The sequence below is a fragment of the Epinephelus fuscoguttatus genome, linkage group LG3, assembly GCF_011397635.1.
Source record: "Epinephelus fuscoguttatus linkage group LG3, E.fuscoguttatus.final_Chr_v1".
In the NCBI taxonomy this organism is placed as follows: Eukaryota; Metazoa; Chordata; class Actinopteri; order Perciformes; family Serranidae; genus Epinephelus; species Epinephelus fuscoguttatus.
In genome coordinates, this window is record NC_064754.1 from 14,590,125 (window position 1) to 14,610,558 (window position 20,434).

Consider the following 20,434-nt stretch of genomic DNA (forward strand, 5'->3'; position numbering starts at 1 on the left):
GATTTTCTCAAAAGCTTAGTGGCCTGTGAAGCCTCCTTAATGCAACTTACCATAAAGTGACATAATAATAATTATGTCACATAATAATTCCAACTTTTTAAAAATAATATAGCCTGGGATTATTGCCTGGTAGAAAAAAATGGGTGTAAACTGCAGAGCACCTGCACTGACATGGCACACTTTTGATATGAGGTAAAGTTAATGTATTTTGCAGAGAAAATGATAATGTGGATCAGCTTTTTACTTCTATGCAATGCATGAGTAAACACACTGCATTGTGTTTCTGATAAATCTTATGATGATGCACGTCTGCACCTTGAAGATAAAGCTATGTAGGTATAATGGTGAGTCCTATGAAACTGCGCTGTTATGATATCTCCTCTTTTTTTCTGAATGGAAAGACTGATCTTTAGGAAAGAGATGTTTCTGATGTCACATCAATAAGTGAGAGCCGCAGCAGTGACAGCTGAGGGCGACGAGCATCGGCATCGAGGCAAAGCACAGCTGTAATGAGGAGAGGGTGGGGGTGCAATTCTGGAAGATTCTACAGGAATCTTACGAGTGGACCCCATTTCATTCGTTTATTGTGGGTACTGTTTCTCTGAGCTAGGTGGGTTAGCCTTCCCTGTCAAAGCCACAGCTGTGGTGGGGACTAGAGGTTTTAATGGTGAGTTTTATGGCCATTACTGTAGTATCAATGCGTGCTTGCCACCGTCAATGTCTAAGGGGATTTATTTATGTAGACGTGTTGGTTTGACTTGACGTTGCATGCTAAGAAAACCTCAGATGTCATTTTCCTTTTCATGTAGGTAGCTAGGCTATGTAACCAGCTAGCCGCCAGCCTGCTAACGTTAATTTAGCGTATGAACCAAGCTAACAATACAGCATCGAATTTCTATATCCTATATATATCTATATATATCTTATAATTGCAATTAAAGTCACGCATGTTTACTAAGGTTCTGTTTGTTGCTGGTGTCTGCGGCTAACCTAGCTAGGAGGAACATATCACACCAGCTACATCACTAGCTACTAGCTAGCTTAATGCTAACGTTAGCTTGCTAGCTAACTTTCTACACGCACTGACACCGCAGAGATGTAGCGCTAGCTGTCAGATGAACGGTGGAAACCAGCCAGTCCTAACTACCACTGCTATTTCACCCATTACTGCATCCAAATATTCATAACATTTTGTGCATTTCATCTAGAACAAATGAACGCTGTAACTGATGTTTCCTTGCTAACATGAAATGCTATATCCAACGGTCTCTCCTGCCTGTCAGTGTTCACAGTGGCATTACGCTAACGTGGAGCTAAAGTCGTTGCTAGCCAGCGTCATCATCGGCATCTCTTTGTTTTGTGCCATGTATGAACCACCCTGTCAAAACAGTTCATCTCATCAATAACATAAAATGCTCTCCTACTCTAAAATGTGTTTATTGCAGAGCCAATGACTGGAATAGACTGAAACCGTCTCCTCACTGCAAAGATGTCAAGTAAGGATCTGGGAGTGTTTTAGCTAGTTGTGATATGAAGCCCTTTGTAGGTGATGACATTAAAATGCATAATCAGATCTGCTGTTTTCATAAACCTTTGTTAAGTGACACAACCTTCAGTATCACAGTTGTATCAAGCACTAACAGAGAATTGATGTCTGATTGGTCATAGATGGTGTTATTTCATTTAGAAATAAAGTTTTTATAGAAGAAATCACTGGGACATAGTGAAGATTAGAAGGTTAAATTGGAGATAATCTGCTGTATTATTGGACTGATGCTGATGTCTCATGTAGACCTTTTTCTTTCACAACAGAGAGACCATCCTACGCCCCTCCCCCTCCCCCTGCCCCTACAACAGTAAGTATTCCTAATTAGTGTAACACCAAATATTATTTGGGTATCGGAGACTTAATTTAAGTACATGCTTTAAAATATATTTTTTCCGGAGATCTGCTTTTCTGTTGTATCCACTTTACGTGCTGATACACCACTGCTTCTGAAAAGATGATTTCTTTGTAGCCTCGGCATGAATGCAAGTTTCTTTATTTTGCATTTTCCCAGCTTCTTTCATTGGTTTCTTTCTTTCTTTTTTGGTCTTGGGTCCCCCCCTCCCCTTTCCTTCTTTTATGTCATTTCTCTCATTCATATTTCTGTCTCATTTATTTCCATCAGCAAATGCCCAACACTCCCGGGTTTGTGGGGTACAACCCATACAGCCATCTGGCCTACAACAACTACAGACTGGGAGGGAGCCAAAGCAGCAACAGTCGGGTAACGGTATGATATTAATGTAGAGAAAATAAGGTGACCAAAAAAATGTCAGGCAGACGCAAGTGGAGGAAATAAAATCTGCAATCGCTGAACAGTACGCTTGCTTATTTAAAGGAAGACCCTGCAGAAGCCTCTCTGAGCAACAATGGCATTGGAGCTTTACACAAGATTGACCTCTGCTTTGCTTCGAGCAAATTACATTACATATATTTTTGCATTGCCACTGTCGTAAGTGCAGATGCTGCAGAATAGCCAGAATGAGAAGCCTCACTCATGACTGAGAATGAATCTGAAATTCATTCCAACCTCCCTCTGCCGTCTCCATCACAGTGCAGGCTGGCTAAGAGTCCATCTGTGTGTATTCAAATACCACCTGCCTTTCAAAGTCTGCGTTTTTGACAGCCATGTAAAGTAACCCATGCCATCAGTGTTGCCATGGTATTACAGACTCGCTGCATGGCTCTGGCTGCTGAGCAGTAATTTAGTCGCTGCATGCAAGCTGTGGTTGGCTGACTTTGATAATGGCATTATGGGCAAATCTCAGTTTAAGTGAGATTTTTTTGATGTATTTTTTTTTCCACAGTCAGCACTGTTCCATTGTACTCTGTGGGGTTCCAGGCTTGTGTTTGGCCTCAGACTGTCATTAATTAAACTGGGTTAATTGAAATGATAAGAAATGCATCTTGTATTTTATTCCAAATCACATTTTTAAACAGTTTTATGCCAAATAAAATGCACCTGCACACAGTTTGATAAGATATACTCAACCTAGGTTAGCCAGAGTGTTTAAATGGATGCCTGGTCAACTCAACTGTGTCTTAAGGTGACTCTTTTTCTGTCTCTCAGAATTCCTCCGGAATAAATATCCCAAAGCCACCCAAGCCACCCGATAAGCCACTGATGCCATATATGAGATATAGTCGTAAGGTAAGTACACAGTTTGTAATTGCTGCCTTTGTTATGTGCTCTGCTGGAAGACAGGGATGCATTGCTTTTAAGATATTGTGTCAGCTCAGAGTAAGTAAGACGTACATTTTGTTTCAGACACAAGCAGTTGTTTATGGAGGTAGGTGTCTTAGCTAGGACTGTCTACATCACATAGTGGGATTTGTCACCTTGGAGATGGAGTTTAAAGCACACGGCCTCCTCTGGTTTGTGACCTCTCTGCAAAGAGATAACCACTTATAGCCCCTCCAACCCAACCCAACCCCACACCCATGTCTGGTTCTCATCACCAGGTTTGGGATCAAGTAAAAGCCTCCAATCCTGATCTGAAGCTATGGGAAATTGGGAAGATAATCGGTGGCATGTGGAGGGACCTCACTGATGAGGAGAAACAGGATTATTTGAATGACTACGAAGCAGAGAAGGTTGGTTGTTTTACAAGGGGTGTCTATGGGGTTTTTCTGATGGGTGCCCAGTAGATGTGTCTCCAACAGTTGTGGGTCCCTCCAGTCATCATTCCTTCCTTTCTTACACTCCTGAGTAAACCTCTTTCCTTATCTTGTCGTACTTGATAGAAAGGAGGGTCCACGTTGTGTCTGCTTGCCATCTCTGTTTCCTCGACATTCCTGTCATCTTTTCCACCGTAGATTGAGTATAATGAGAGCATGAAGGCCTATCACAACTCGCCAGCCTACCTGGCCTACGTCAATGCAAAAAGCCGGGCCGAGGCAGCTCTGGAAGAGGAGAGCCGCCAGAGGCAGTCCAGATTGGACAAGGGCGAGCCTTATATGAGCATTCAGCCAGCGGAAGATCCAGATGGTAAGGCCAGTCTGCTAAATGCTTTGTCTCCCAGGGTTTAGAGCAGTGCGACAGAGCTGTAATTACCATAGCACGGCCACACAGAGTTGCCAGTCCAACGCCCCCCCCACCCCCCCACCCCACCCCACCCCACACACACACACACACACGCACGCACACACGCACACACACAGAAGATGAAGTTTGAGTTACACCCACCTAAAGGAAATGATGCTCGTCTGGGGTCTGGCTGGGTCACAGTGGAAGATAATGATGTACAGGAAAACTGCAGATAAAACCATTTGCTATTTAGAAACACCTCAGACCATAAAAATGTCAGAGCTGGTATCCCAGTGGGTTGTGTTCTCCACTGACTGCACGTACATCAATGATTAAATGAGGTTAAGCTCTCCGGGTGGCTACACACTCAGAGATTGTGCTTTATTAATAAACACAGTCTTAAAGAAATTCTACTCTAAGCTGCTATGTACTGGTTTCTCCTGTTCTGTTCTCAGCAGCATCAAAGCAGCTCTGACATAACATGCCTGTTGTGATAAGCATTCAGGAGGTGCCATGGTTTGTAAAATCTGTAATGCAAAATAACCTGAAACAACATTAATTGTGTGCATAGTGTTGTTGTAAAAATTAGTGAGACTGAATTTGTCTGAATTTTTGGACCGTAAAAGAAAATGAATTCTCAAACAGCACCTCCAGAATGTATGACCTCCCTTGACTGTTTCCTGTTGTGGTGTCAGACTCTCTGTATGAGCACCTTTGAAACTTTAAACATGGCAGATAAGATTCATTTCTGCTCTCTGGAAAGTTTCAAGGGTGCACACATGGCTGCACATCAGGTATAGCGTTGAACAATGTTGACAAATGGAAATATAAAAGGGGAGCCAACAGGTAAATAAATATGCCACTTGAGAAAACAGTAACATAATTTCTAAAAACAGTGTATTGTTTAATATAACTGTGATCCAACTGTATATTTACCTTCTAAAAACAAAACGTTTTTTTTTAAATCCACTACAGACAGATTAGATTTACTCATTTGGTAAAACCCTTCTTCAAATGTTCAAATTCATAGCAATCAAGTCACTGCTTCGGAATCAAACTTAATAATCACTTAAAAATACTCTAATGATCTTGTAGATTCTCCATAACATGTCAGAGTTATCACAGTCTACGAAACAAGCCTCAACTTTTTCCACACCCACATGTGTTTGGTTAAGTATGTTTCAGTGTTCTCATTTACAGAACTTGTGTTGAAAAATAGTATGACTTACTGGATGTAATCTGTGGCTATACACCTGCCAATTTCCAGCTATTTAGGCCAGCATTCTCCTCCCCTTATGCTGTCTGCAAGTTACCTTTTCCAAAATCCCCTTCGCTACAGGAAACAACAACAACAACAACCTACACACTGAAAACTACATGTTTTGATGAAGGTTTCATTCGTGCAGTGAGGCATGCCTGCTTTGTTCTTTAGGTTAATTGTTGTAAAGATCTACAAAGAATAAAACAACTTGATAATACACTTTCTAAAAGCTCACAGGACTCTCATGCCCGATGTTAATCCAGCCAGTCAGAGTTGATTTGCCACATCTTTTTATCCTGGCAGCGGCATGTGCCAGTGACACTGACTTCACCAATTTACCGACCCACTCCACTTCACACAAGCTTCTTTGATATCGTTGTAACATTGTGATGTCAGTGCTTGCCTCCCAACGTGCCACAAAAGCAAATTTTCCACCAAAAACAGTCCTAGAGCATTTTTGTCCCTATAGTGGAATACTAACAGATGGTCTCAGACCTTTCTCCAGTGCTGACACAGCACTGTGGAGACACAAGACTAGCTGAAAAGTAACAAATTATTTTTGTTGTCTTGCAAAGACATGTTTTGCAGTCAGTGCTCTCTTGATTGAGTCCTGAATTCTACTGAAAATATCGAGGGTGACTGTATACAGATACATTTATCGCCATATATCCTATAAAAGCCAGAGCAAAGAACAATAGGAAGGGATTTTTAAAATATAAATTCACCAAAATAAGTAACAATTCAGGCAGATACAGTTCAGGTTTTGCCTTTACTCCGTAAAAGACAATATTCCCACTACGCTGTTTACATTGCTAATGAAAATAAATATTCCACTAATACTCCTGTTTACATTCAGCCATGCATACTAAGATTAGCATGCCCTAATATGTCATTTATCACATCTAAATGTGAAAAGTGAACGGCCAGAGCTGCTTGTGCCTTTTTGCTTCTTTGTGTCAGGTTGTCACATACCCAAAAAAAATGTTGATCTGAATCTTGCATAATGTTTAGGTGCGTTTCTGCTTCCCAACAGAAATGTGGGCGTATATTTTGGGCATGCATCTCTACTTGCAGCCTTGCAAACTGTTGACAAGTTGGTTTGTGTACGATGTAGCCACGATGACACACAGGCAAGAGGTCATGTGTCGCAAAATGCAGTAAAAAACCCCAACTGAGATGCTTATTCTGAGTGTACTGTTCAAAGAATGCTAAAATCAAAATGATATTGGCATATCCCACATCTTAATCTGAAAAAAGCTTCATTTGGAAAAAGGCTTACTACTGTCATCTTTAGAATAACAGTGGAATATTAAGGTGTGTGTAACAGAGTCATTGTCAAAGACGCCCCTGAAAGTAACACAGCTCTGTGTTTTATTCTGCATTTGCAAAAAAACATCCATTTGGATCCATCTGGAATTCTTTATCACTGCAGTGTGGAAAAAGTAACAAGGGATGATTACTGTCTTAAATGTCTTTACTTTCTTGCACTATGATCCTGTATTTAAATGGAAGTGGAGTATACATGTAAGACAAAAAAGTACATTTGCTGACGAAGGAAAATTGCAGACTACATCTTGAAGCCGTCCACATACAGTGGGTTATAATTAACCGCTTGTCCCATTCGCCTAACAATAACGGTTGTGCTTTGCTTAAGGATGTATTTTGACATAATGGCCTATACTTAACTCCAACTCTGTATAAATATTGAGCAATATCCTCCGCATGTTTATAGCGTCTTGATACAGCAGTATTTGCATCATTTTGTTTTGTATCACGTGTGCTGTAATTTGCCGAAGCCTCTCGTACTTGTGGATGGTGACTGCGTAACACGTCTTCTCTTTGCCTGTTGACAGGTGTACACAAATCTATTTTCTAAGACAATCATAACTCAGATTTTTTTCATGTCTTCAGATTACGACGATGGGTTTTCAATAAAGCACTCAGCGGCGGCTCGTTTCCAACGCAACCACCGTCTTATCAGCGAGATCCTCAGTGAGAGCGTCGTCCCAGATGTGCGGTCAGTTGTTACCACTGCTCGCATGCAGGTCCTTAAACGCCAGGTCCAGTCTTTGATGGTACACCAGGTATGGTCATTATTCTAATCCTCACGTAATGGTTAGCAAACGGTTTTGTTTTTTATGGGTTAATAATATAATAACTGTGGTGCCTGTCTTGTGTCACAGAGAAAGTTGGAGGCAGAGTTGCTTCAGATTGAAGACCGCCACCAGGACAAGAAAAGAAAATTCATCGAAGCCACAGAGTCTTTCACAAATGAGCTCAAAAGGGTACGGCATCTTCTACATCAAGCTCGGTCATCACTCACTCGCACACAAGCTTCATTTTGCCTGTTTTTTTTTTTGTTTTTTTTTGTTTTTTTTTGCGTGCTGCCTCGCATTCCTTACAGCCACCAGCTGCTGCTAACTCCATCCACATGTTCTGGCGATCATGTATCTGTCATCATTTACAATTTGCAGCCCCCATAATAACAACTTTGTTCTGAAATGAGATGCAGAACTGTGCAGTCAAGTGCAGTTTCCACTGTTCACAACAGGCGGTGCCATTTGTCCTTCACAGAGCTCATTGCAACATCAAGTCACTGAGGCATTAAGAAGCAGCATTTTCAAGACTGAACTTGTACTGAAACATTGTTGTACTTATGAACAGAACTATTTGCTCATTCAGTTACATAATGTAGTTAAATTAAATTGTCGCTTTGTGTCCAACCTGCACGTGCATGTTCAGCCAACACTGACCTTTGTAAAGTGAAAGACACATAATTTTAAAGAGCACGCACAGCTTACTCAAAAGTGCAGCCACTGCTTTCTCATTTTGACATGAATTCCATCATTACTGTTCTTTTAAGCTTTGCTGTATGAAAGTGGAAGTGGACATGGAGAAGATTTCTGCAGAGATTGCTGCAGCGGAAGAGGCGGCCCGCAAACGTATGGCAGAACGTGAGAAGGATGCAGGAGACCGAGGTGCAAGAGAGGCCCCCACCTGTGTCTTAGCAGAGGAAGAAAAACACATTTGTGCAACACATGGCAACAAGTCCCAGCAAAATTCTCTCAGTGAAAGCAGCAACAAGGAGGGCGAGGAGGCAGAATCTAACACCACAGATACACCAGGTGAGCCACACTGATCTTAAGTTGTGGCTGTGGTGCTATCTGACTCAGTTGCAGGGCGTCATGTTTTTTAAACATTTAAAGGGATACTTTGCTGACTTCAACCAGCTTTGTATCATAGCAGCATGGGTAGCATGTGTAAGTGAGCAATGTTAAACTTTCCAGCCATCTTACCAGCACCAAATTCAAGATCGTCTGTTAATAGCTGGCATATTGTTTTCTAGTGTTGTAACTCGCATTACGTCACCCACCAGCAGGAGTGTTTATCAGTCCAGTGCGGTGCAGTGCATCCTGGTAGTTGTAGGTTTTCTACCTCTTGAGCAAAAGCAAATGCCACAGCCCCTTTTTCTCTGTTTTCTCTGGTCATATTGCACACATTGCAAAACGATTTGCATATTTCTACTGCATAGATAGTCTTGTGAGAAGACCATCTTTCCAGCAGTGAAATATTTCTTTAACGTCATGTAATTTTCTTACTCTTTTGACTCAGGGAAGCCAACTTGTAGAAAAAACTTCCACACGCTGTCTAACGATCAATCAATAATGATTTAAATGCGGCGACATTTCAGTGATTAGACCTTCATCAGACAAAGTTGTGTAACATAAAAAGATTCCTAAAAGTTCTTAAGCATTAAGCATTTATTCTTAAGAACGTACCTATCTAATTTAAACTTTTTGGGGTATGTTTATGATTGTCACTAGGCAGTTTTTAATCTTTACTTCTTTATTCCTTCATCTCTGTGTATAATATTTTTGACTGTTAAACAAATTGGTGTTTGGTATTTACGCTTTTCCACTGCACATGGGTAACGTGACTGATTGTAAACTCACAGCTACTCCTACTTAAGATGGCCTCTCGTTGTTACAAAACTGTTTGCCTGATGAAGGTATAGTCACCAAAACATTGCAGCATCAAAATCATAATTTTTGCAAATTAGACAGTGTGTGGGAGTTTTTTTCCAGAAGTTGTGTTCTGCTCGTCCCTCTCCTACACACCTGTGCAAAATATTCCTTTGTTCTGACTCAGGGAAGCCGAAAGCCTCCGAGGAGCTTGAGGCCCCTCTGGGCAGTGAGGAGGGGACGGAGGACAAGGAGAGCGTCCCAGAGGGAGCCATGGAGGAGGGAACCAGCGACAGTAACACGGGCTCAGAGACCACCTCTGCTCAGACAGAAGATGCCCCGACTAGTGAGCTGCCAGAGGGGCCCAGCCGGGCGAGAGCAGCCCACTGAGTCCAACACCTGACTGTCTGTGAACTGTAAGGCATCTGTTGGCCTCTGACATCACCCTTCAGTAACATACATTGCACAGTATCATCTCAGTTTGTCAAAGCATATGAAGAATGTCTAGACGGGCTCAGTGTTTAACAACCCTGAGGCAGAGATGATGTTTTAGTTGAGTTTAAAAATACCAAGCCTCACAGACATGCGCTGAATACAAATAAATGAAAAATATAAAGCACTTGAAGCCGACGAAGCAGTGGTCCTTTTTGAAATTAAAGGCTGCTAAGTGCGCCACAAAAGCCTGCTTGAAAGCACTATATTTCCTCCATAGGCCTCATTGCCATTTGGAAGAACCCATACAAGCCCTCTTCAGCACATATTGATACATATCTCTAGCACTATGTCTGGCAGATCCCAGATCGTCGCAGATTAAGACTGGCTATATCAAAAAAGCTGTCACATGAATTAAACATTGCTCAGTGTTATATTTAACTTTGTCCTTTGTATTGTAGTGTCCCTATTGCTTTTATTATGTTTGCATGTTGCAATTTTTTTAAGAATAAGTTGGCCTACTTGTGAAGAGCTGGGTGACCATCTCCTTGGTGGGAGAACATTTGTTTACTCTCTGTATCGGTATTACAGTGACAGTATTGTCTCAGGAGTTTGTAGTCATTAGTAGTAGTTATTTGTTATTTATTATCAGCATTTTTTTATTATACTTGTGTATTGGTTGTCCCGGCCCATCCATAAGTATATCACATGATCATCAATGCTGTACAATGCTCAACTACCAGTGTTCTCAAGTTTGCTAGCTGTCAATCAAATCAAAAGCAGTACGCTTAGAACATTTCTGTGTTATGCTCAATATTGCAATTTTCTGCCTAAAAACTTTTAAATGTACCGTAATTGTGTACACAGTGTAACGAGGTTTGCTTAAACATGGATTTTCATGTCGTGAAACAGCTTGAAGAACAGTCATAAACATGCAGTCTTAAAATGAATTTCCTTTTTCATATTTATACCAATAAACTTTTCTACCCTGAACAAGTTTGTGCTTCAGTTGTTTTCAAAAAACATTATGCAAGGTGATTATCTCTGAGTATAAACAAATATAAATTTACATTTATGGTACAAACAGGCGTAATTTAATGGTGCTTCAAGACATTCAGAGTCTAGACTGGGATTGCCTGCACTGGCTCTCACCTCTGACATCCTGAGCAAACATGGAGGTGAATGAGCTGAAATGGTGGCGCTTAGCAGTGCTAGCTGTGCTAATGATGCTAACCGCACTGACAGAGCTAACGGTGGTAACCTGGGGGGAAACCTGATGTGGACAGTGCGCTTCTGTGACTATTATCAGTGGTAACCGCCATATGACAAGGTGTAAAGTGGTGGCAATTAGCTAGCCGGTGGGACATGAAAGGGAGGGCTCGTGTACATTGACATGCATGTGTGCGAACTGGATACAATGTTCATTCCTATGAAAGTCTCTAAGTGGCATATGAAGCCAAAAAAGTTTGACTTCCATGTATCAACTTACCTTGATCTTCCACTCTGCTTCTGCACTGTGTGGACACTTTCACCAGCAGAGTGGCTAACTTATAATTTAGCCCTCAACTAACGTAAATGGTGATAAAAAAAAAAAACTGAATCATGTGTCTCCTCTACACTCTAGACTAAGTCAATGGGGGAAAGGTCTTGGCCCAGTGGCATCATGTGACGAAACCTGCAATTGTAATTAAACAGTCTTACAACTATGTCAAATTGGCTTCAAAGCCCAGCGCTGTTCTTGGGGGCTTGGCACGGCTGGCTTAGCTACAAAACAAAGAACAGAGGAGCTCGTATTACAATACGCAGAGATGGTGTGACCTCATTCTCTACTGAGGATGCCATTACTCCACTGTATCTTTACTAGCAATAGTTTGCTGCTGTGTTACTATTCAGATCCTTATATATACAGTAGAACCTTTAAAATGTACAACAGTGCTTTAAACATAACATTACTGTGAGCAGTTGTGGTGCATAAAAGATCAGGAACAAGCATGCTGCAGACAGGTATGCAGAAGCTTCAATCAAACATTCATAGTTGCACACAGTGTGCTTGCATAGCTACTTGTCCTTTGCACCGTATAGGTAAGGGAAGTGGGTAAGATGAGAGGGAATTGTTCTGATTTCCTGTTTTCAGTGCAGAACTAGCAATCCTCCTGAGAGACCCGTTTTGTTTTTGACACAGTTCAGTGTTTCTGCCTAAAACACTGTCCTGCCAGGAGATTTAAGCTTTATGTGTAGTGATGCCAGTGATTTGAGCCTGTCACAAGATGGTGTACTGATTAAAATTCATAGTACTACTGTTTTAAAGGTGAAACACGTGTCCTGCATTGCAGCTTGCCACGTTTTGTACCGTGCGGTTAGCACTGGCTCGAGTGAAAGCTAGAAACCACAACCGCAGAGATACAGGTGTGCAGAAGCCTGTGCACATCTTTTGACTTAGTGGGCTAAAGGGTGGTGTTGCAAGGCCTTATCTGTTGTCCAGCACAACAAGGCCCTTTCGCCATAACACTGCACACTGTATGTATAGTACAATGGTTAAAACAAACACAATCCTAACCCAACACTCATATACTAAATACTGCATAAAACCATTAAGTGAGAGAGCAATTCCTCTTGTGGGTACAAAGTAACATTTAACATTAAGTGTTTCCATTTAACACACTGAAAACCACACACACACACACACAAAAACTGATAAACCCTGTTCATGTCTTTCAAAGTGTTTCTGCAAAACATTATGATGTTACACTGCAGCTGACCTTTGACCTTTTGGATATAAAATGTCACTTCATCATGTTAACCTATTAGAAATTGGATGGTATTTTTGTCATAATTAACATATAAATTCTTAAGTTATGGCCAAAAACGCATTGTGAGGTCACAGTGACCTTGACCTTCAACCACTGAATTGTAAATAGTTCATTGTTGAGTCCAAGTGGGTGTTTGTGCCAAATTTGAAGAAATCACCTCAAGGGTTTTTTGAAATATCACGTTCACAAGAATGAGACAAACATAACGTGTGGGACTATGGATAGACAACCCTAAAACATAACCTGCTACGGCTATCACAGAGGCATAATAAAAATGTCGGGAGGATGGGGGTCCTTGAAAGCAACACTGACAGTGTCTGGACAGAACATAGCGCCCTCAGTGGGCCATCTAAGTCTGAGCTCCATGACATAATAGATGGGTTCTCCTGCTTTTTCAAATGTTGCATTCAAAATATTTTAACTGATATTGGGCGCATACCAAGTCCTGAGGAGGTGGCCAGCCCGTTGTTGGACTGGATCCCTCTGGAGCAGCCCCCAGGCCCTCAGGAGGGGGCCTGCTTTGTGAGAATTGGTAAGTACTGCAAATTCAAACATGGTTTAAATAAGAGTGGTCCAGTCCTCTGCCATCCTGTCCACACTGCCCCTGCCACCTGCAGGTGCCAGCAGCTATGGCAGAAGTGTCCATCCATGAAGGTATAGTTTTAAGGAGAAAGAATAAATGAGGGAAAAAAAAAAAATAATAATAAATTAAAAAAAATAATTAAAAAAAAATAAGAGGAAGGAAAAATTAAAAAAAAAAATATATATATTACTAAATATATCAAGAGCAAGGGTGTGGGTACAAGAGCGTACAAGACAAAAATTAAAGTTATGCAGAGTTAGGCTTGTGTGTGGGAGTGTATTAATAACGTGTGTGCATAGCTATGCTTATTTTAAAATAGTGTAATAAGTAAGAAAGGTCCGGCAATAAGTACGATAAATGGTCAGTATAAATATGAATATAATATACTAATAATAACAGCAATAATAAACTGACGGAAAATAGTTGCTGAGCGTTATCAGATAAGTACTGCAGTGTGTGGGTCTGAGCTATCATACCTGTCACTATCCGACAAAAAGCCACAGGTTTTGGCTGATTTAACTGATTTCCATAAGATTCAGTTAAAGCTTTACATCTCAGCCCTGGCTCCTTCTCAGGTAGTTCATTTCATGGAAACACGAGTTGTTGTCTGTCTAACTGAAACAGATCAAACCCACCAAATGTGGTTGGTTTGATTAGAAATGCTCTGTATAAGTTGACACATGAGGTGTGCATGTTTTTCTTGTGGTACACAATTACGATATACTCAAAACACAGGTAGGGACTTGAAGCTATGAGGTCCAGGAAGTGGTAATAATTTTATCATTATCTGACATAGTCATCAGTCACCATATTACTACAATAGCAGTTTTAACAAAATGAAAAGCACATTGTAGCACCAATTGTTGAAAAATAACCATTTTTTGCTTCACATGTTAAATTAAGTCTGTGGTTTTCACAGTTCCCTCACATGATTCCTCAGACTCGAGGAGAAAAGTTTCAGTGCAGCAGTCTTTTTTTCATTTCAACAAAGGGAAACCACCATCAAACACACTCACTCATCTGTGTCTTTACCTACAGCGTACTACTCTCACTCAACATGACTTGCGTCAGCGGTGAGTACCTTATCAGAGTTTAACTGAGATACTTAAAAGGTTATTGTGTATGCTGTGGTGAATGAATGTATGTTAAAAAATAATTTTGATTAAAAACTTAAGCTCAGGTAACGATTAAAAGTTTATCATAGTAATGTTGAAACCAACGCTAAAAGAGGTAACCTAAATTCTTGGCTGTATAAACATTTCTGGTATCAAATTAATTACTTATTGTGTCTACCAAGGCGCATATGTATATTTATGCATGCATACAGACTTTTTTATTTTATTCCTGTTATTGGTTATTAGTGTTTTTTAAATATAATTATATATACATATATATACTTGAGTATATACTGTCATAGTCCTTCTATTCTTTAGCTATTTTTGGTCCAGTTAATGTCCTTGTTGTCAGCTGTTAAGTCAATTTAAGTCTAAGTTCAGTGAGAGCAATGAGGAAAAAAAATGAGTGTGAATGAAGTACAGTCAAGCTGATTCTGACCTGCGTTAACAACTACATTCAACATGGCAACTTGTAAAAATGATTTAAAGCAGTGTCAGTGCGGTATATGTTTTATCCTCTTTGATAATAGCAATGACTAACATCTCCCATGTCAGAACACGTAATTAGGAGTTTTACCAACATCAGGTTATCTGACTTAAGCTGCAGTCTGTATTGTCATGTGGTAAATCACATTATGTAACAGTAACTGCACACTTTATGAATAATGAGTAGTACTAACAGTCTTTATAAAAATACGGAACTAAGTCCTTTTTTTTTTTTCCAATGAGCTAGTTTAAAACCACATCACCACTGGTTGCACAGAAAGCCTCTTACTTCCAACAGTGAGCGTGTCATTGCCGCCAGTAAGTTCTAAACACAATCAAAACGAGCACAAGATAGCATTTAAAGGGGAACTCCACCAAGACTCTACATAGAGGTGTGTTACTAATGATAACAGTAGTTTTCTGTGGTTTTGGAGGGGCTTTGTGAGGTCTACGAAAACAATATCAATAGATCATCTCTACACATGTATAAGAGAAAGTCTGGGTTAGTAAAGCTGTGGTTGGTAATTTTTTTTATAAAAATAACTGTCACTATATTCACACAGCTGTACATGGGACAGATAATCTGTGAAAAAATATCATGTTCTTCTGCCTCCTCGTGTTGCTTCCAATGGCATTTGCTACAGTGGATCTTAGCAAATGTCATTAGGAGCAACCAGATTTTTTTTCATAGACTATCTGTCTCTTACGTCTGTGTGGATGTAGAGACAATTTCTGCAAATATGACCCTAAACAAACATTCTTTTTAATAAAAGTTACCAACTGTATCTTTAACTGGGGGTTATGAAGTTTAAAAGATGTAGGCATGCACTAGGCAGATGTAGTGGTTAGAGCATTTGTCTTCCATGTGGAAGACCTTCCAAGGTCCAGGGTTTGAATCCTGCTGGGGTTGATCCCCCACCGAATCAAACGGGATCAGATTCCTTAACAGGCTTCAGGATAAGAGAGTAACTCCGGAGTCTGAGCCAAGTCCTCAACAAAGGTGCGTCTCAAGCCCATTGTAGATGGGAGGTTCCAGACATAAAGCGGATACAGGCATGCACCAGGCAGATAGCAGCTAATGAAAGACTGATTGCATTTTTAAGTTTAACCCATGCTAATGAGTAAAATTCAGGATATTTTGACCTTTTGCTGCTTCAGTTTGACCCCTTTTTCTGTAAATCTTTCTCTCATGTGTCCCTCAACCAATGCGATTGTGGTACACCTTTAACTGCTCATTCAACTACTCGCTAACATTGCACATAACGATCGTCCACAATGCTTATTAAGGATAGAGTCAATCATACTATTACAGTGCTTGATCTGATAGAAACGTACTCCATTTGTTTTTCAGATCTCCAAAACCTTCTGCCAGCTATACTGCTGATATGGGTGATGAATTTTAAGGTAAGAATGAAACACAACTGCAACATCTCTTATTAAAGTCGAAAACATGAAGGATAGGATGTTTGTAGCAATATGTAGCCACTTAGAGGTTAAAGCAGCAGGTAACTAACCACAACCTTCCACTCACAAGCACCGTTTCCTCTAAGGAAGTGGTTAGTAAAGGTCTAAAGCAGGTAGATTGTTTTTTCTCTGATTTACCTATGCAAAGTTGCTTTACTTGCCTGTATTTGATCATTTAATTTTATCTTTGATTACAGTCTTGCTTGACTCAAAATGACGACAATACAACCAGCAACCCCCACCTGGATTATAACATGTCCTACTTGAACTACCCTTATGAGGGTAACATGTCCGATTGGAATTATGATGACTTTCCTGAGCTCTGTGTGAAAGAATCCAACCGCCAGTTCCGCCGCTGGTTCATGCCTACCTTCTACACCATCATCTGCTTCCTGGGGCTGACAGGGAACCTCCTGGTCATCCTCACCTTCTTCTACTTCAAGCGCCTTAAAACCATGACGGACGTGTACCTGCTCAACCTGTCCTTTGCAGACCTGCTCTTTGCTCTGTCGCTTCCCTTTTGGGCAGCCAACTCCATGACAGAATGGGTACTGGGCCTGCTGGTGTGTAAAGCCATGCACACCATTTACAAGGTCAGCTTCTACAGCAGCATGTTCATTCTCTCCTTCATCAGCGTGGAACGCTACTTCGTCATCGCCAAGGCTGTCTCCGTTCACCGCTACCGCTCCCAAGCAGTGTTTCTGGGCAAAGTGTCATCAGCTGCCATCTGGGTGATGGCACTGATCTTCTCCATACCAGAAATGAAATACACCACAATCAACAACCACACCTGCACCCCGTACTCCAGCAATGCTGACAAGCTCCGTGTCAGCATGCAGGCAAGCCAGATTGTTTTGGCTTTTGCCCTCCCACTCTTGGTCATGAGCATCTGCTACAGCAGCATTGTCCAGACCCTCTGCCAGGCTCGTGGCTTTGAACGAAATAAGGCCATCAAGGTGATTCTTGCTGTGGTAGCTGTCTTCCTGGTCTGCCAAGTGCCTTATAACCTGGTCTTATTTGTGAGCACAGTTGTCACAGCACAAGGAGGAACTCTAGACTGCAACTTCGAGAACAGACTCCTCTATGCCACCGATGTCACCCAATGCGTGGCCTTCCTGAGGTGCTGCCTGAACCCCTTTGTCTATGCCTTCATCGGTGTGAAGTTTCGTCATGACCTCCTGAAGCTACTGAAGGACTTGGGTTGCATGAGCCAGGAGAGGTTCTTCAAGTATACCTGCGGCAGGAGGAGGAGCTCAGGCGCCACCGACACAGAGACCACCACCACATTCTCTCCTTAAAGTTGTTTCAGAGTGGACAATCGGCTATTCATGCCTGCAGGCCACACAGTGGACTGTTGAACATTACGACAAAAGTCTTTAAAAAAAAAAACAAAAACATGTACATAGCAGAGGTTATCATTTTTTGCTGTTTTTTGGTCTCTCTTTTGTTTAAAGATGATTTTTTTAACCTTTTTTGCCTTTACTGGATTGGATTGAGAGTGAGGAGAGAGACGGAACAACATGCATCAAAGGGCTGCAGACTCAAACTTCAGGACCCATGTAGGACTCAGCATACATGGGGTGCACGCTCTACCAGGTGAGCTGCTGATGCATCCTATTGTCAGTTATGACCTAAAAGAACATGCAAAAAAAAAAAAAAGTCCATGGTTGGGGGATCTACAGTTGAATCCACCCCAATAAAACATGAAGGTAGCAAAGGACTTTTAAATCACAAATTGACACAGAAAGGGCACAAATTGGTGCATAAAAGTCACCAGAGTACAGGAAACCACATGTTTGATGCTCAAAATCCAGTTCACATGTGCCCCTCCCCTAATGTTGAAATAAAACCTACGCCCTTGATTGAATGCATATATCCCTCAACCACAGCCATCATTTCAGCCCTTCTCTTTCAACCCTTAAACGCGAGACAGAAACTGGTACTTCCACTCATTGTCTCTGGTTATGCTGTAAGCTGCAAAAGTACTGGTGGTCTAATATGCTGTCTACAATACAAAAACTATAAGGTTTGGAATTGGAGATGGACCCATTGCCCCTCATCCTGGGTCTCCCAGGCAGACATGTAACGACAAAAAACAAGACTGGGCTGTTTTCTTACTCAGACTGTGATGAAGAATGGATTAATGGATTAACGAGAAAGTACTAGCTGTTAAATAGAGTGCTGTTCGATTTTGTGCCATGAAAATACATTAAATGAATATTACATTCAAAAACAGACCAATTATATATGGTTTGGGAACTCTACCTGAACTAAGCAGAGCCTGGGGTCTCTGCCATCATGCTGCAGGGATTTTCTTGATTGTACTTGTTGCACATTATCATTGTAATCTGGTGCTGCTTGTTTGAATCTGAGCTGGTGTTTTTGGTTTGTTTCTATTGTTAAGTCTTTTGTACCTTTTTTTTTTTACCTCTCTCTGTGGACTTCATATGTATCCATCTTCTATACTTGCTATAAAAGTTTAAAAAACTAATAAATATTTTATAAAGAAAAAAAAGGAGGCCAAACAGGTCTTTTTTGTTTTTTGTTTTTGCTACAGCGTAATAGAAAAAAAATACAGGTCTTTTACTCAACCATTTGAAGAGCATTAAATCACATACATTAGACTAACTAAACAAACACACTCTCTTATTTATATTTTAAGCTATTTACAATATTAAAGAAGGTTAAATTGACCGAAACATGACTTCAGATGTACAACAACATTAAAAGCTGCATTGATAGAATTAATTTGGATTAAAAACATACTTTCCTAAGTGGGACATGAAGAAGTGCTACCAGCCATACGCTATATCTATATCTATATCTATCTATATCTTTATATATATATATATATATATATATATATATATATATGTGTGTGTGTGTATGTATGTATGTATATATATCATAAGAAAAACACATAGAGATAAATAATTCATTTCAGACATAAACCCTGTGAGGAAATTATTCAAAATCTGAAAGCTATAGATTGAATCCTAACTGTGACTGAAAGCCAGTGATGTGATGTGTGGACTGGAGGAATTGTTGAGTTGAGTTTTAGTCAGTAATCTAGCCACAGAATTTTGCAGAAATTCTATTTGAGTTAAATTCTTGATTTGAAAATCTTTAAATTTAGACAGGACATTACCTTTACACCAGTGAGGTGAAGTGCTAACAGAGTCGTGGTAAGTTATGTTAAAGCCTGCTATGACTATGATTAATTACTGTAATTAAAAATAACTGGATTAAAATACAGGTACTAGCAAGATGCTAGATTGCATTTCATTACATATTAAAGACAAGAGGAGACAAAATTATGGATTTTGAGTGGAAGGATATGCTTTACATAAAGTAATAATTACTGACTAAATATGTTTGTTAAAGTTTAGCTGGGCATTATAATCAAGGATAATAACCTTGGTTTGTAGAGGCTTAATAGACAAGAAACCAGAGTGGTGGCAAATAATTTCAGTTTTGTTGAGATTTAATTGCAGAAAGCTTCTATATACTAATGTAACCATTTATAGTTGAGCCTTATTAGAATGACACAGCCACAGATGGTGTTCCCAACAGAAATTATTTATAGGGAAAATCATGATGGTACATGAATTGATTCTGGAGGAAGCAGAGTGACACACCCTTTCAGCAGAAGTTACAGATCAGGGTTATAAATAACTATTTAGCTCTGGCAGAGACCATTTTCAGTCGACACTTCCTGCGATCCAGCCCTCCAGTGGGGTCTGGGTGGGATCTCCCCTGGAGAAACTTTTAGAAACTTAACAGTTAAACTGACTATTTTAGAGCATTTTGACACAAATATCTTAGATCAGGGGTTCTGATGGCTGAGAGCCATTTTAGGGAGCCGGCCACTGTGATTTTATTTATGACTTCTTAAAATGAAATATCAAACTATGCCTCTTTTTTTATAATATACTAACACTTAACAAAAACAAAAACAATTGACAGTGATACGGCCCACATAACTCACATTACATTCTAGTTTTCCACATTTTAATGCATTTTAAAGTAATTACATAGAGATGGTACACCGTTTGACATTGATTGTTCCTACCCACAGCAGTCGTGCAACAACTTCAGGTGGGGTACGGCAACACCACAACACCGCACACAGAACTGCAGTGCACAGTTATACTAGAATCAGTAGTAATAAAAATGGCAATTTGTAAAGGCATACATACAAATCCAAGTCAAAAGCTGCATTTAAATTTAGAGGCATTGCCTTACAAC

The 20,434-nt window shown here is 40.3% G+C and overlaps 3 protein-coding genes across 9 annotated transcripts in view; 2 read left to right on the forward strand and 1 right to left on the reverse strand.

Moving 5' to 3' along the window:
• LOC125886296 (zinc finger protein Aiolos-like) overlaps nucleotides 1-20,434 on the reverse strand; it is a 66,511-nt gene that overhangs the window by 37,212 nt on the left and 8,865 nt on the right. The window contains exon 1 of one of the 3 annotated variants that reach the window (XM_049572380.1): nucleotides 4,233-7,222. The exons of 1 other annotated variant lie outside the window; for it this stretch is intronic. The gene's annotated coding sequence lies outside the window, so the exon portion shown is untranslated. Of the gene's footprint in view, nucleotides 1-1,245; nucleotides 1,433-4,232; nucleotides 7,223-20,434 lie in introns of those variants that run through there. One more of the 3 variants, XM_049572381.1, reaches the window with a different exon arrangement.
• On the forward strand, nucleotides 277-10,719 carry LOC125886297 (SWI/SNF-related matrix-associated actin-dependent regulator of chromatin subfamily E member 1-like). Of its 5 annotated transcripts, none has more exons than XM_049572386.1 (11): nucleotides 277-344; nucleotides 1,446-1,496; nucleotides 1,813-1,856; nucleotides 2,172-2,276; nucleotides 3,117-3,197; nucleotides 3,509-3,640; nucleotides 3,863-4,034; nucleotides 7,246-7,418; nucleotides 7,518-7,619; nucleotides 8,198-8,459; nucleotides 9,484-10,719. In XM_049572386.1, the coding sequence occupies exons 2-11, from the start codon at nucleotides 1,490-1,492 to the stop codon at nucleotides 9,684-9,686; spliced, it is 1,281 nt and encodes a 426-aa protein (XP_049428343.1). In that variant the 5' UTR covers nucleotides 277-344; nucleotides 1,446-1,489; the 3' UTR covers nucleotides 9,687-10,719. The 5 variants fall into 5 exon arrangements, with proteins under 5 accessions (XP_049428343.1, XP_049428346.1, XP_049428345.1 ...); XM_049572387.1 differs by lacking the exon at nucleotides 277-344 and adding an exon at nucleotides 381-667 and having other exon boundaries at nucleotides 2,172-2,270; XM_049572385.1 differs by lacking the exon at nucleotides 277-344 and adding an exon at nucleotides 382-667.
• Nucleotides 14,117-18,701, forward strand: ccr7 (chemokine (C-C motif) receptor 7). The gene is made up of 3 exons (XM_049572390.1): nucleotides 14,117-14,194; nucleotides 16,074-16,126; nucleotides 16,384-18,701. The coding sequence occupies exons 1-3, from the start codon at nucleotides 14,179-14,181 to the stop codon at nucleotides 17,482-17,484; spliced, it is 1,170 nt and encodes a 389-aa protein (XP_049428347.1). The 5' UTR covers nucleotides 14,117-14,178; the 3' UTR covers nucleotides 17,485-18,701.

Coding starts and splice junctions, on each gene's coding strand:
- ccr7 (XM_049572390.1), top strand. Junction 16,127..16,383: donor TATGGGTGATGAATTTTAAG/GTAAGAATGAAA, acceptor CTTTGATTACAG/TCTTGCTTGACTCAAAATGA.
- LOC125886297 (XM_049572386.1), top strand. Junction 3,641..3,862: donor ATGACTACGAAGCAGAGAAG/GTTGGTTGTTTT, acceptor TTTCCACCGTAG/ATTGAGTATAATGAGAGCAT. Junction 7,620..8,197: donor TCACAAATGAGCTCAAAAGG/GTACGGCATCTT, acceptor TGTTCTTTTAAG/CTTTGCTGTATGAAAGTGGA.